Raw genomic sequence first — 15672 nt, 5'->3', positions numbered from 1 at the left:
CAGAGCCGAAGTGTATAGGTCTCTGATACTGGGAGTGGTTTCTCAGTATAAATATAAAAAGAACTCAAAAACAAATATTAAAATCAACACAAATTATAACAGTGCCTCTCATAAGTAACGGCTTCACACTGACCCATGTATACCGACCTTCTTACTGGCCTACGACCAAATATGTGCTGGTCCTTCATTGAAAGCAGGGATATTCTTAAGCAATTCATTTTAGCAGCTTATCCTCAAAGATATCGTTAAAGATGACAACAGCTTATCTTTATTTGTCATCTTTAACGATATCAATAACATATAAACTAGTTTTGTTGTAACACATTTTGTAGATATCGATAACAGATAAGTTGAAGCTGCCGTTTTGTAGTACAATTTTTTACTTTTATTTATTTTGTATTCTTAAAAGTTAAGAGAATAATGAAATATGCCTTCGGGTCTTCAACTTCACATGGTATCAGAGCTAGGTGATTTTGCTATCAGCTGCAGGCAACTAAAGGTCTCACAACAAGTCTCATGACAGAAAACTCAGCAAAGTCGAATGCTTCAAAGACTGTTCCAACTTTGAATGTCTCCGGCCTATATTATATGCATCATTCTGATAATGTAGGAAATGTGCTTGTCTCTCAAGTATTGACAGGGGAGAACTATGCCACCTGGAGTAGAGCTATGTCCATGGCGTTATGTGCCAAGAACAAGCTCGGCTTCATTGATAAAACTATTGAAAAGCTTGTTGACACTTCATCAGAACATGCTCTGTGGGTACGTTGTAATACCATGGTTCTATCATGGATATTGAATTATATCTCGAAGGATATTGCTGACAGTGTTATCTATGCAACTTCAGCATATGATGTTTAGAATGATCTCTAAGAAAGGTACACGCAGAGCCTTGCTTCCAGAATTTATCAAATTTAGACTACGATAAATCGTTTGCAATAGGATACTCTTTTGTTTGCCGTCTATTTTACCAATATAAAATCCTTATGGGATGAGCTTGGTTCATATACTCCGGTTTCTACTTATACTTGTGGCACCATGAAGGTTGCCACACCAGTTTCTGACCATTCAGGGTCAGCACTGGCTGTTAAGATCTCTGCACATCGTGACCAACAGTCAAAAGTGCAGAAGATGAGAGGTGGTTGTTCAACTCGCCCAACATGCTCTCATTGTCAAGGAATAAGGCATGTCCTAAAGAAGGGTTTCAAATTGATAGGATATCCACCTACGCATCGACTATATGATCCCAACTTCAAATTGGGGGCTGCCAACGTAAGCTTTAATGAAGTCAGCCCAGCAGGTGAAGATGGTTATGGTGGCAAGTGTGCAGTTTCGGCGTTCACCATTGAGGAGTACCAAAAACTTATCTCCCTGGTGAAAAATTGTTCGAACCCATCATCCCAAATCTCCAATGTAAACTGTGCAGGTATAACCGGTCTTGTAATTTCTTGGTTTCATTCTTGGATTGTAGATTCAGGAGTTAGTCAACACATGTGTGCTAATCAACATTTATTTTATAATCTTATTTTCTATGATAGTTTAAAGCCCGTTAAATTACCCAACGGGAATTCTATACTTGTTACCCATTATGGATCCATTTGCAATGATTTTTTTGAACTACATGATGTCTTATTCATTCTTTCTTTCAAGATGAATTTACTTTGTGTCAGTTAACTAGTTAAATCTCAAAATTATTCTGTCATATTTTTTTCTAACTCTTGTACCATCCAGGACCATGGGTCAAAGATGATGATTGGACATGGTAAAAAACAAGATGGTCTTTGCTTCCTAAAGCCACAACCACCACCTTTTTCAGCAAATGCTTCAGTTTCGTTAGGCTACGATTTATAGCATAGAAGGCTTGGACATCCATCAGTTTCTAGAATAAAATTAGTAAAAACTTATGGTTTGAAATTTCAGTTAGATTTTAACAATTTGCATCATTGTGATTCTTATCATCGTGCTAAACAAACATGACTAAATTTTTCTTCAAGTGATATTATGTCTTCATGTGCTTTTGAAATTATTCATTGTGATATATGAGGTCTTTATTCTCAAGCCTCTCTTAATGGAACACATTATTTTTTTAGCATTTTTGATGATTTTACTAGAGTCACCTGTGTTTTTCTTATGCAACATAAGTATGAGACTTTGAGCCTTGTCAAAAAAAAAATTAGTATGGTTTCAAATCAATTTGATACTCGCATTAAGAATATAAGGTCTTATAATGGCTCCGAGCTTTTCTCGCATGAAATGCAAAATTACTTAAACGACCATGGTATTATCCATCAACATAGTTGTGTTGTTACACAACAAAAAAAAGGTGTAGTTGAACGAAAACACAGGCACTTATTGGAAGTTGCCAGAGCCCTTCGATTTCAAGCCAACCTTCCTATTCAATTTTGGAGTGAATATGTTTTAACTACCACCTATCTTACTAATCGCACTCCAGCACCACATCTTAAGGGTAAAACACTTTTTGAAAGGCTACTTGAAAAAAAAACTCACTTTTAGTCATCTTTGGGTTTTTGGGTGTTTATGCTATGCCACTAACATGGATCAACACAAAACTAAGTTCGACACAAGAGCAAAGATGTGCATATTTATTGGTTACCCCATGGGACAAAAGGCTTATAAACTTTTTTGACTTAGAGTCACAATAAGTTTTTACTAGTCTTGATATGATTTTCTACGAAGAAATATTTCCTTTTTCTTCTACAAAAGAGATTTCTGACGGACCCGTGTTGTCTATGCCCATAAGATGTGATGATAAAAGTAGCTACAAACCATTGCAACCTAGTCAAGATAACGATACCCTTAAAACGTCGCATATTGTGTTGCCTCAAACTAAAAACATCTCTGAAGATCTCGTTCAACCTTCCTCTCAAACTGAACCAAGTTCACCCACATATTCTCGTGAAAAAATCAGTAGACATTTTACAAGGATAAGAAAGCCCTCTACCTGGCTAAGGGATTTTTATTACTCCTTTAGTTCTTCATCGCCTCCAATCTCAAATACGACTCAAGAAAAATAAAAAGGTACACGTTATCTTTTGTCAATTTTTTTCTCCTTGTCAAAGCTCTCACCTTCTCATAAAGCCTTTATTGTTGCTTTGTCTACTCTGCATGAACTTGAGTCCTTTGATCAAGCCAGTCAGTTTAAACATTGGAAAGATTCCATGGATTCTGAGATGCGTGCTCTGTGAGATAACTACACTGGGACCATTACTTCTTTGTCTGCTGGAGTAAACCCATTAGATGCAAATAGGTATATAAGGTAAAATTGAAGTCGGATGTGACTATTGAACGTTATAAGGCCCGACTAGTAGCCAAGGGGTACTCTCAACAAGAAAGTCTTGACTACAAAGAGACCTTTGCCCTAGTAGCTAAGATGGTAACTATTCGTACTGTACTTGCTATTGCTATTGCGTAGAATTGAATTTTGTGTCAAATGGATGTGCACAATGCTTTTTTGCATGGTGACTGGTCTGAAGATGTGTACATGCAGATTCCACCAGGATATGGTACACAGGGGGAGAATTTAATTTGTAAACTTAATAAATCTCTTTGTGGTTCAAAGAAGGCCCCCAAGAATTGGTTCTCAAAGTTCTCTTATGCTCTTGAAGAGTTCAATTTTAAACAGTCAAAGGCGGACTATTCCTTGTTTGTCTATTTCAAAGATCATATTTTTATGGTCGTACTGGTCTATGTTGATGATCTGGTTATTGCAAAAAATCATTCAGCAACAATTGAGAAGTTTAAGCAATTTCTATCTCAACAGTTTCATATGAAGGATTTAGGATTCTTAAAATATTTTCTAGGTCTAGAAGTGGCACAATCCAAATCTAGCATTTATTTGTGTCAACAAAAATATGCTCTAGAGATTGTCAATAAGATGGGTTTGTTGGGATCCAAACCCGTCGAGTTTCCTATGAAACACAAGCGTGGGCTTGATGCTGATCGTGAACCACTGCTATCCGATCCAACAAAATATCGTTGGCTAGTAGGACACTTACTTTATTTAAGTATCACAAGGTTGGATCTACAATATGTGGTTCATGTTTTTAGTCGATACATGCACCAACCACATGAGTTATACTTCAATGCTGCTCTTCGTGTAGTGCGCTATACCAAATCTCGACCTGGACAAAGTCTGTTGTTCCAACATGGTATCACTTTGCAGCTCAATGCTTTTTGTGATTAAGACTGGGTTGCTTGCCCTCAAACTCACTGATCTATTACTGGCTATTGCATTTTCCATGGTTCCAGTCTCATCTCATGAAAGACTAAGAAGCAAGTGACAATCGCTCGGTCTTTTGCTGAGTCTGAATATAGATCCATGGCAAACACTCTTTGCGAGATCCTTTGGCTTAAAGGCTTGTTGCTCGATCTTTGGGTTAAGCATCCTCTCCCAGTCAATCTGGTCTGTGATAACCAGGCAGCCCTTCACATTGCGGCTAATCCAATTTTTCATGAATGGATCAAGCACATTGACATTGATTGCCATGTGGTTCGTGATCAACTCATTCTTGCAACTATACAAACTTGTTATATTCACAACAAGGACCAAATAGCTGATCTTTTAAAAAAGGCACTTGGATGATAATCTTTTCAGCACTTGGTTTGCAAACTGGGCATTTGAGATATTCATGCCACAGTTTGAGGGGGAGTCTTAGCAGCTTATCCTCAAAGATATCGTTAAAGATTACATCAGCTTATCTTTATCTGTCATCTTTAATGATACCAATAACAGATAAGCTCGTTTTGTTGTAACACATTTTGTAGATATCGATAACAGATAAGCTATCGATAACAGATGAGCCGAAGCTGCCATTTTGTAGTATAATTTTTTACTTCTATTTATTTTGTATTCTTAAAAGTTAAGAGAATAATGAAACATACCTTCGGGTCTTCAACTTCACAATTCAAAGGTGGTTAGCTCAACCCATGACGGCATCTATCTACCCCACTAGATGCCAACTAAAAGAAGCCAACCTCATTATTTCTACAATCACCCACCCTTCCGTCAACAGTTAAGATTCATTAATAGGAAAAACTAACACAAAGTTTTCTTACCAACAAGAATGAACAAAGTTTTCCTGTTTTGTTTTTGAAAGGCAAGCTGGGGTTAGGCAGACTCCCACCAGTTATTATTCAACGTACCACTGGGTTTTGAACATGCAACATTTTATTACAAGGAGCCGTGCAGTGATAGCTCCTACCAAGCAGGTGGAGCCCCCGTTGGTATGAACAAAATTTTCCTGACACCATAGAGTGCCCCAAATCCAAAGCTGTGAGGTCGAGAACTATACAACACAAAATCATCCACCAACAAATTTTTTATTGACAGTCTAGCTCGCTTACTTATAACTAAGGGGCAACTTTTAAATTGTTTACATTTATCACTGTGTGGGATGTGTAATTTGTTAGATACAAAGGAATCAAATGGCTCTGAAGCCTAGCAAAGAGAGAGATCTTAACTCATCCTCTCCTTATTTACCACAACCCACAACAACAAAACGTGGGCTCCACTCAAAATGATGTCACGTAATTGGCTGTGTATCGGTGAATACATAAAAGATGAGTTAGACCACATAGACCAGCTTTTTAAGTGTGATAAACCATAAACTTATCGAAAAATGATCGTACTATATAACCAAAATAACATGTTTCTTGAAAAGCCTAAAAAAATTTCAAATTCATCTGTTGTCCAAAATCATAAATATTGTTATTTATATGACCTTTTTAGCCCTTGCACCTATCATTTTTAGTGTGAATTTTTTTGATATGCGATGTTTTGATGTATGAATTTAAAAAAAAATGTAGAGTTTATGCAAAGTTTTTATGCGAAGTACATCGAGTATTTGCGCAGTTTGTCGGTTCGAGTTTGAACAAAATTTTGCATATTTTTTATGCGCTTTTCTGAAAATTTTAATGAGAAGTAACTCAAGTATTTTCAAGGTTTTGAAGTTTGAGTTTAAAAGAAATTTCAGAATTTTTTGTTTTATGTTATTACATTTTTTATGCGAAGTAACTTAGGTATTTGCCCAATTTGTCGGTTTGAGTTTAAAAAAAAATAAGAATTTTTTACATGAATTTAAGAATTTTTATGCGAAGTAACTCAGGTATTTGCGATGTTTGAATATTCAAGTTTTAAAGTTCATCAAAAGATCTAGATTAAGTATTTTTCACATGAATCTTCAATGCCCTAGGTGGACGTGCACAAGGAGATAAGGACGACAGGTCAATGCCCTAACCAAAATTATGTTTGAGCCTCTTGGGACTTTGCAATTTTATTTATGAAATATTTTATAATTTGTGAAACTTTTATGGAGTCTCCCTTGGCATATAAAAGGGTGCATGCATTGTTAGCATAAGACAAGAAATCAAAAAGATTGGAATACTCGTTGCTCTCTCTCTCTAGTTGGACGTCACCTGTATGCAAGTTTGTGAGGAGGATTAAGGGGAGGCTCCTGTACGTTGGAGTGAAGGGTGGTAGTCAAATACTAGGAGTGATACCCTTGTGAGGTGTTATTGCCACCTTTGAACTTGCATCAATAAGTTTAAGAAAAGTTAAGCTTGCAGTGTCCTATGACTCTTCTTATACACAGTCTGATTTCCACATTGCGTTAGAATGGATACTCCACCAATTTTCAAAGCAAGTTGGTTCGAACTATATAGATGGTATGCGGCGAAAGAACAAAAGAAGAAAACAAAAAATACCAATACATTACAGGCAAAGGGTTGGTTTGAGCAGTCGGTTTCATTACAACTATTCTCAAACCAAGCCTTTACTTGGAATGTGTTGGTGCTTTTTGGTTAACTTTTTTCTTTCATCGCAAATCATCTACACAATTTAAAGCAACTCACTCTAAAAATTAGAGTATATTATGCTAACGCACTATGAAAATCAAACTTTGTATGAGAAGAGTCATAGGAAAACACAAGCCTAACTTCCTCTAAACTTTTCGGTGCAAGTTCAAAGGAGGCAGAATGAATGATTGTTTGAGCATATCCATTTGTTAATGAATGAAATCAATTTGATTCATTGTAAATTTGATTCATTGTCAAATTAATGGAATGAATGATTCTATGAGCAGGTTCATTTGTTAATGAATAGAATCAAATCAATTTGATTCATTGTAATTTTGATTCACTGTGAATTTTTTTATTCATAGTAAATTTGATTCATTATCATTTTTTTATTCATTGTAAATTTGATTCATTATTAATTTGATCCATTTGTAAATTGGATTCACTGTCATTTGACGGTGTGAAACTTCGAGGTTAAGACCCTCGCCCCTGGAGCTTACATTAGGCATTGGCTTCTGCAGAGGAGAGACACCAATGAGAATCAAACCTTGACCACCTATCTAGTGACCAAGGCCCCACCAGGATAACGAACTCTCAGTTTCTTTCAGCTTGAAAGCTTTAAGCAGGCCCACCTAGCCAGGTGTGCAAAGTCATTATGGCCGAATTAAGAGACTTAGACTTGTAATAAACAATGCCACAATGGAAACTCAGACATGGATATATCGCAATTGGTGCGGATGAGACAATCCTATCCCTCTCCACGAGCATGTCTCAGTGCCACTAAAACTCAAGAAATTTTTTTTTCTTTGGGATCCAAACATTACTTGTGAAATAACGACTTCCTATTTTGTGGTTTAGTTGATGATGTAGTGTCACTTTCAGTGCAGGTGTTCATGGACTACTGTGAGCCAAGTTTTATTCGGTCCACCAAATTATCACTTCCGATCCTCAATACATTATGGTGTTCAAAAAAGTAAAAAGAAAACAATGACCACCACATGCTTAATGATCTGACTTGCAAACCCTAATTCCTGTTTAACATTGACTGGGCACTTTTGTGACACTGATCATGTGAAGAGAGCTCAACTACATAGTTTGAAAATATCAGAAAATAGGACACAAGGGAAACCAAATTTTTAAATTTTTTTATAAAAACTATTTTTGATACTTTAATAATAATAATGTTTTTTTATTAAAATATCAAAAATATTAAAATAATGGTTGTGTGTGTTGGTGTCCACGACCATGTGCCCAGCTGTATAGTTCAGGGACACACCCAAAATGGTGTGTCCATGTGACATAGTTGGACTTGTCAATTTTGTGTAATTTCTTTTTCTTTTTTTTTGGACAGAGAAAGATGGGGATTAGGCAAACCCCTACCAGTTATGCAACTATATCATTGGGATTCGAACTTGCAACGTCCCAACACCACTAGCTACTCCTGCCAGACAAGGGGAGCCCCCGTTGTTGTTTTTTGTATTAAGACACAACAATGTCCTTGTAATATAGCTTTTTAAGGATAAGTCAAAGACTGGCATGAATTTCTTGAACTTAGGTGGTATTCGCATGATGCCAAACATACCGTCTCAGAAAGTTCCCAAGACTTGTAGAACGTTGAATTTCATGAACTTGATCAGGATCAACCTGACGCCAAACACATTGTCTAGAGTGTATAACCAAATTCATTCTGAAAACGGAAAAAGATGGGATGCTACAATATGCTTCAAACTTCAAAGTATATACCCCAAATTCCCAACATATCTCAATTCTGAAGCAAAGTATATGTTTGTCAACTTTTTATAAGTCCAGAATTTACAGGATTCTCTAATTTCTTATGACGACTTGTGAAAAGTCCAAATGAAGTCATGAAATTCTATATCCGTGGTACCCATAGAAGCGCCAAACATTCGGTGTTATGCCAAAGGCAAACAAGTTTTACTTCGATAATCAGGAATAATTACGTGAATTATGCAATATCAAAATTTATCCCATTTTGTTGCTGCCCTTATCGTGAAACTTCAAGATCCCAAACAAATGCAGGACTTCACTTCCAGCGGCACACATGTAGGAAATCCAGAAAACTCAGAAGTTCTGGATTTTAGGTCGAATATAGGCAAGCTCTTGATATCCTGAACTTTGAAATTTAGGACCATTTATTAGGAGAAAAGCCAACACAAACAACCATGTTCTCGTTTCTAAAAATTCAAAAAACCCAACAAAAATCATGGCATTCCTGAGATGCACCAAAAGTCTTACAAATAATAGGGAACTTATATAAGAGCGAAATAGAAGACCCGGGTTCATAAGGATCCAATTTATATTTTAAATTTTGTATCAATTGGATCTTTTGCATTTGGATTATTTTAGCATTTGGTTCATTTGTAATAGATATCTGATTATGTATTGGATCTAATATCCAGATTTTATTAGAATATGATAAGTTTTTTTTTTAGAGGGTTATCAGATAACAAAATTTATTTGGATTAGAATTAAGGAAAACATTGTCTATTTATTATAGATGAGGGATCTCCTTAGATGGTAGAGTTGATTTAGAAAATTGAATTTAGTATTTTCTTGTTTTTCAGTTACTTTCCTGCACTTTTCCATTGTTTCTTTGCTTTCCTTTGGTTTTTGTGGATAGGAATAGTGTAACGCAAAGTTTTTTTTGCGAATCGAGAATTTGATTTGCATTAAAGTGGTATCAGAGCAAGGATCATCGTCTTGATTCCAATTGAGGAACGATCCTATTGGTCTCTTCAGTTTTGAGGCATTCAATCTGAAGAGCAACAAATGGCTGAAGTGATTTCAAAGTTGTTTGTGCAAGCGTACAAAGAATGACGAAGGAATGTGATCATGCATAATATTTGTATTTTATTAATCATTATTTATGCATGATCCATATTAAAAATCGCTGTAAAAACCCATTTTTATCGTTAGTTTTGAGAAACTGCATTGAAATGAAAATTATTAAAAATTATGTTTTTCAAAGCTTTCCCTGCATTTTTAGTGTTTTTATTAGATTTAGAATTTCTTAATTGCAGTTTAGTTAGCTTAGGTTTGTATTAGCTAATTTTTAATTAGTTTAGTAAGTTTTGATTTTTTTTTTTTTAAAACATGTTTTCATAAGAGACCTTGTTTTGAAAATTATCTAAAATTAGTGGACTCTTTTTGAAACTTCAGATTTTAACCTAATTAAGGATTATAAATAGGATTAAGAGGGCTGGAGAAGATGTTTTTTCCAGCATCCCTCTTGCTTTCCCTCCTTCTTGCCTCCCTCTTCTCTCTCCCGCGCTTTTCCTCTCTCTTTTGTTGATTTCTTTCTCTCCTTGTTCTCTTCTTCTTCTTTTTCTTCGCCTTTTTCTTCAAGCTTCAAACCCTTTCATCATCGGCAACTTCTACTTCTTCGTCGAGGCAGTGTGGATGTAGCTGGATTGACCATCTTCTCTTTTCAACCTCTTCATCGGAGGCAAATCACACGGTTTGTTTCTTCTTCCCTGTTTCTTTACTTATTTTTGCATAAAGTTAGGTTTAGATACTTTTATAGCATAGATTAAATATGATTTTATTGCATATAGTGAATATTGGTTTGTCAATTTAGCATAGGATAGAGTAAAATATATTTGTTTTGAGCATATCGTATTGTTGTCCCATTGGTGTGAGATAAGGACCAGATCTGGCCATTGATCGTTGACGTGAAGCTCACTCCGCAGTCAAGCCGTGTTGCAACCCATAATCTTTTCTGCATGTTGCAGTTCGGTTTGCCAATATTACTGGATTTGTCACACACACGCACACTGCATGGGTGTTCATAGTGCAACTCATTAAGGTCAATCACGCACCAGCGTGATTGATGTTAATGAATGACTGTTTTTTTATGTTTGCAGCAAACATTAATCAGGGGTTGGTAGCTTAATATTTTTACATGTGTTCTTATTTTAGTGTTTTCTAGCTAGACGAGACCTAAACGTCTTTTGTTATTTAGCATCATAGCAATGGTTTTTTATTTAGTATGCAGCAGTACGTTAGTTTACTTCAGCATGGTTAGCATTATTTAAAGTGTCATAGTTTAAAGTTTTTTGTTGTTGTTTGGTAGCACATAGCAGAATTCGTTATTCAGATTGACGTTTGCTATAGTTTAGTAATTAATGGTTTTTCTTAGGTTAGTTGATTAATTGATTTCATCTATGTTAGTTCATTAGTTTATTTCACCAAAGTTAAGTGTTTTGTTAACATTACTTTTTAGATTTGTTTTATCATTATAATACTTTTTGCAACCGTGTTTAGTTGTGCTTCATTCGGCGTGATTGTTTTAGTATTTGTTTTCATTAGTCCAATTGATTTCTAGATTCTTTAGTTAGATTAGAGTTTTTTTAATAGAGTCAATTAGTACTTTCTTTTTTATTCACGTCTATTTCCCATTAGAAATCGTATTTAGCCAGTCCTCGTTTAGTGCATTCAATAGACTTAGGTATTCATATTACATTGATTGACTAGGTTTATGTTATCATACTTGAGTGGTTTTACATTCAGCCAATTTTTTTAAGCTAGCCACCGAGCAATTATTTTAGTGGTTGAATTTGGGTAGAGTGTTAAATAACCAAGTTTAGTGTACGCTCCTTTTCTTGGATTAATATTAAGTAGTTTGTGAGTTAGATTGTAGTTAGCTAATGCTGATCACGTTTTGTTTATTTCATGATTAGTTTGTTATTTGATTAGTTCATGTTATTAGATTGATTATATTTCCATGTCTTTATTGACAATTATTTAGTTGGATTGCTGGAAGTTTTATAAATGGTTATTAGTTTGTTACATTGGTTAATTTTTTGCTTGATTAGTTAGTTAGTTTCAATATTTTGTCTCGTAGTAGTTTGTTTCGAATTAATTTAAATCTTATTTTTGTTGATTTTTAAGCTTAGATTTGGTTTAGTTTTTGTCGTACTGCTTTGTTTTGTTTTTGTGTTTTACAGGAAAGAGTTGGAACATGCGATAGAGCCCATTTTGTGCCCTCAAAGTACCCTCTGAGGTTCCTTCAAGCCCTCAGGGAGCCCTCAGAGGGTCCTTAATCAAACCATACAAAAGTGTTCGACCTAGAAGGGACAGAAAGGGACCACAAAAGCCTCAAGCACTGAAGACTCTTGCTTCTCTTTTAGACTAAGCTTTTATTTTATTTAATTCAATTCATTGGGTTGTAATAAGGCCTTTTTATTCTTTTATTCATTTAAGCCCTCTACGTAGGGCAGTACTCTTGAGTGATTTAATTATTTAATTAATTTGTTTTTCTTTATTTTGGCAATAAAGAGTAGCGTAGATGTGTGTTTGGATACGAGTATTTCCCGTTCCCTGAGATCGACCCGGACTCCACCACTCGTGCGAGCCGGTTTTTATATTTTTGGTGTCTGGCTTTCACTAGATTTTAATTAAAAACTATCGTTTTAAAAAGGGTTTTCCAAAACTTACACCAGAAGGTGAATCGACTATCTCTAATATTGAAAGATTTAAGTAATGCGATGTTGAAATTATTGAAAGAAGAAGGTCATGCATGGCATAGTAGATGACAACAAGAACGGGTCTAGCCGGTGAGACTTGTTTCACCAACGGAGGCTTTCTAGCGGCAACAAACAAAGAGGGTGAGAGAGTGGTCTTCATCCCTAGCGGCAACGAATAAAGAGGGTGAGAGAGCGGTCTTCATCTCTCTCCCTTCTCCCTCTTTTCCTATTCTGGCAGGTCAACATCGCCCCACTAGCATCCTTGCTTTGGATGGATGCCATTGGTGGGATATCATCCCTCCGGTGAGAGGTCCAACAACCCACATGGCCCCAGTCGAGACGTATGACAAACATAACTAGAATATCACTTCCATCAAGTCGTTCACTTCTCAAAAAGAAGAGTCGACCAGGTGGGACCTCAGTGCTGACAAGGATCTGACTGACATCCATCTGTCGACCCGATCCTGGATAGCATGTTGACAACCTCCCTTCCCTCCCCTGTCGAAGGCGGCACTAGTGGGGTTAGCAACGAGGTGGCAGTGGGATTGCCTCCTCCGCCATCGAGTTACAACAATCATCCAATGTGTGGGCTGCCGTCATTGGAAAGATCCCAGTAGGCGTTCATTTGCTGACCAGTTCCAGCTTGTCGGTGCCCCTACTGTCAGAGGCAACGCCGACGTGGATGGAAAGGCGGCGGTAAAGGGTGCCTCCACCTATGACCCCAACATCGAGAGGGCTCTATTAAGAGACCGAACTAGTTTGAAATATTGGTTCAACTTAGTGACAGTGCCAAAAACCGATTTTGGCCAGTTTTCTATTGATTTGGAGATGATTCAAGTCAATTCAGATCATAATCAGACTAGTTTGGTGGACGTTAAGGGTGTCAATGGGTCGGGTTTGGTTCAGACCCAGGTGAAACTAGATTTTTGGGTATGGTATCAGGTTTAGACTTAAGTCTAATTGGGTCAACTATAAGAGAAACCATACCTGGACCTGACAAAAACTACATGAACTAGACCCGGACCATACCCGGTAAAATAATATTTTTTATCATTTTTACATTGAAAATTTGTGGGTCTTAATCGAAACTCGGGTCAGGCCCTAGTCTGGTATAAAATTTTACAAACTATACCCAGGTCCATATATTAATCAAACCTTCAGGTTTGGACCTAGGTCTTAATCAGGTCTTCTTATTTGTCACCATACCTGAACCCTATAGGGTTTGGTCCAGGTCAAGTCTTGGTAAACCTGACCTGTTGACACTCCTAGTGGTTGTACACATCGGTTCATGCCTTTAAATCTTAGTTCGTTCATCAGAGGGCCCAGTTTTCTTGATCTCTTGGATTTTGAGCCATGTTCATAACCCGATTCACTGTCATTTGGATCGAGTTTCACCTCATTTTTAGATCCAACACCTAAATCCTCTACTTCTAAGATCTAGAAATCTTCTCCAAGCCTTGAGTTTATTTGGAGTGCATCGACAACTGCATTTGTAGCAAGGGGTCCCGATTGTTTCTCCATGAACTTCTTCATATTGAATCAAACCAGTCTTAGAGTTATTTGGTCTATTTGATCTAGATCAATATCGAGACCAATATGATTACAAATGGTTCAAGAAGAATATTTTGAGCTTATATACATATTTTGAAATAGTTTGAAATGCTCAGTTTATAGACCTGCAATGATATCCATTTTTATTGAAAGAAACGTAAGACAAATCTATACTTGAGGACAAGTATTTTTCAACGTGAGAAGAATGATGCAAGAGCAGAACAGAAGACAGAGTTTATAAAAATTCATTTGGATTCAATTATATTTTGATTTTTTTATCATTTGAATCTTTTACATTTGGATCATTTTAGTATTTGGTTTATTTGTAATAGAAATTCAATTATATATTTAATCTAATATTAAGATTTTATTAGATTATGATAAGTTTTATCTTCTAAAGGATTATCAAATTAGGAAGTTTATTTGGATTAGAATTAGACAAAATAAGATCGCTTTAAATGATAGAGTTGATTTAGAATATTGAATTTCGTATTTTCTTGTTTTCCAGTTACTTTCATGTACTTTTTCATTTTTTTTTGCTTTCTTTTGTTTTTTGCACGTACGAGTAGCATAACGTAGAGTTTTTTCACAAATCGAACTCACAAACCAAGAAAGTTCTAGCTTTTAGTCATTATCCAAGCACACTCTTATCCCTTACCTTAATTTCTACATAAAAACCTCGATATCCAGAATTATCCCTGTAAAACCCACATAAAAAAACATCTAGACCCGAACCTAAACCCGAACCGAGTCTAGAGAAAACCCTAAGGGTTTTCCCTTTAAAACTTTTTAACGCCTGTGTAACCGCGAGCCTTCGCTCCTTTCCCCCTCTGCAAAAAAAAAAACGGAAACCCCTTTGGTGTTTCCCGATTCTGCGTCTCCCGTGCCTTTAAGAGCACTCAAGGGTGAGGGGGAAGCCCTCACCCCTACGCTCCACCTCCTCTCCCTGTCGATTATGCTCCTCCTTCTCTCGCTCTCTGTGTGCAACGGCTCTGATGATGCCAGCCCCCTCTTCCATGTATTTTTTTTCTTTTTCTCCTTCCCCTCTTCTCTTCTTCTTCTGCTTCTTCTATTTGTCGGAAGGCCGGCAAGAGGCCGTCGGCTCCTTGTTGCGCCTCCGCCTTGCTCTCTTAGGCCGACAGGAGGTCGGTGGCCCCATGTCGTGCCTCCCTCTTCTCTTTCTCCCCCTGTCTTTTTTCCCCCCCTCCTTCGATTTCCTCTGTTGTCGGAGGGCCGGCAGCAGACCAACAACCCCTGTTGTGCCCTTCTGCTCTCTTTGCACCTACCAGATGGTCGGCAGAGGACTGACGACCCCCAACTGCACCTTCCCCCTCTCCTTGGCTTTGCTGGAAGGCCGACAGAAGGTTGGCGGACCCTTGTCGTGCCTTCCCCATATTTGTCTTTGCACTATCGAAAGGCTGGCAGGAGCCCGACGACCCCTGCATTGCTCTCCCTCCCTCTTCTTCATTGTTTTTGTCAGGCAAGGGCTCTGGCCCCTACCATTCGATATGTCCATCAGCAGGGGCCTTGGCCCCTGTCGTTCATTTTGTTCAAGCAGGTAGGGGCCTCGGCCTCTGCCGATTGTGATATTAGTCAAGCAGGGGCCTCGGCCCCTGCCAATCGAGATATTGTCAAGCAAGCATCGAGGCCCCTGCCATTCGAAGTCTGTCAGACAGGGGCTTGGCCCCTGCCGTTCATTCAACTCTATCAGGCAGGGGCCTCGACTCCTATTGTTTGCCATATTGCCATGCAGGGGCCTTGGCCCCTGCCGGTCATTTAGTTTCGTCAGGTAGGGGCCTGAGCCCCTGCCATTTAATGTTTT

The 15672-nt window shown here is 37.4% G+C and overlaps 1 protein-coding gene across 1 annotated transcript; it reads left to right on the top strand.

Moving 5' to 3' along the window:
* Positions 1-516: 516 nt before the first annotated feature.
* LOC149842079 (uncharacterized) lies at positions 517-861 on the top strand. Its single transcript, XM_090000583.1, has one exon. The coding sequence runs from the start codon at positions 517-519 to the stop codon at positions 859-861; it is 345 nt and encodes a 114-aa protein (XP_089856709.1).
* The last annotated feature ends 14811 nt before the right edge of the window (positions 862-15672 follow it).

The sequence above is a fragment of the Nuphar pumila genome, chromosome 3, assembly GCF_984573655.1.
Source record: "Nuphar pumila chromosome 3, dmNupPumi1.hap1.1, whole genome shotgun sequence".
Classification (NCBI taxonomy): Eukaryota; Viridiplantae; Streptophyta; class Magnoliopsida; order Nymphaeales; family Nymphaeaceae; genus Nuphar; species Nuphar pumila.
The sequence above is the reverse complement of the archived record's forward strand: the minus strand, read 5'-3'. Positions and strand labels throughout refer to the sequence as shown.

Excerpts from the sequence above, each read along its gene's own strand:
- LOC149842079 (XM_090000583.1), top strand. The coding sequence starts at position 517 with ATGACAGAAAACTCAGCAAAGTCGAATGCTTCAAAGACTGTTCCAACT.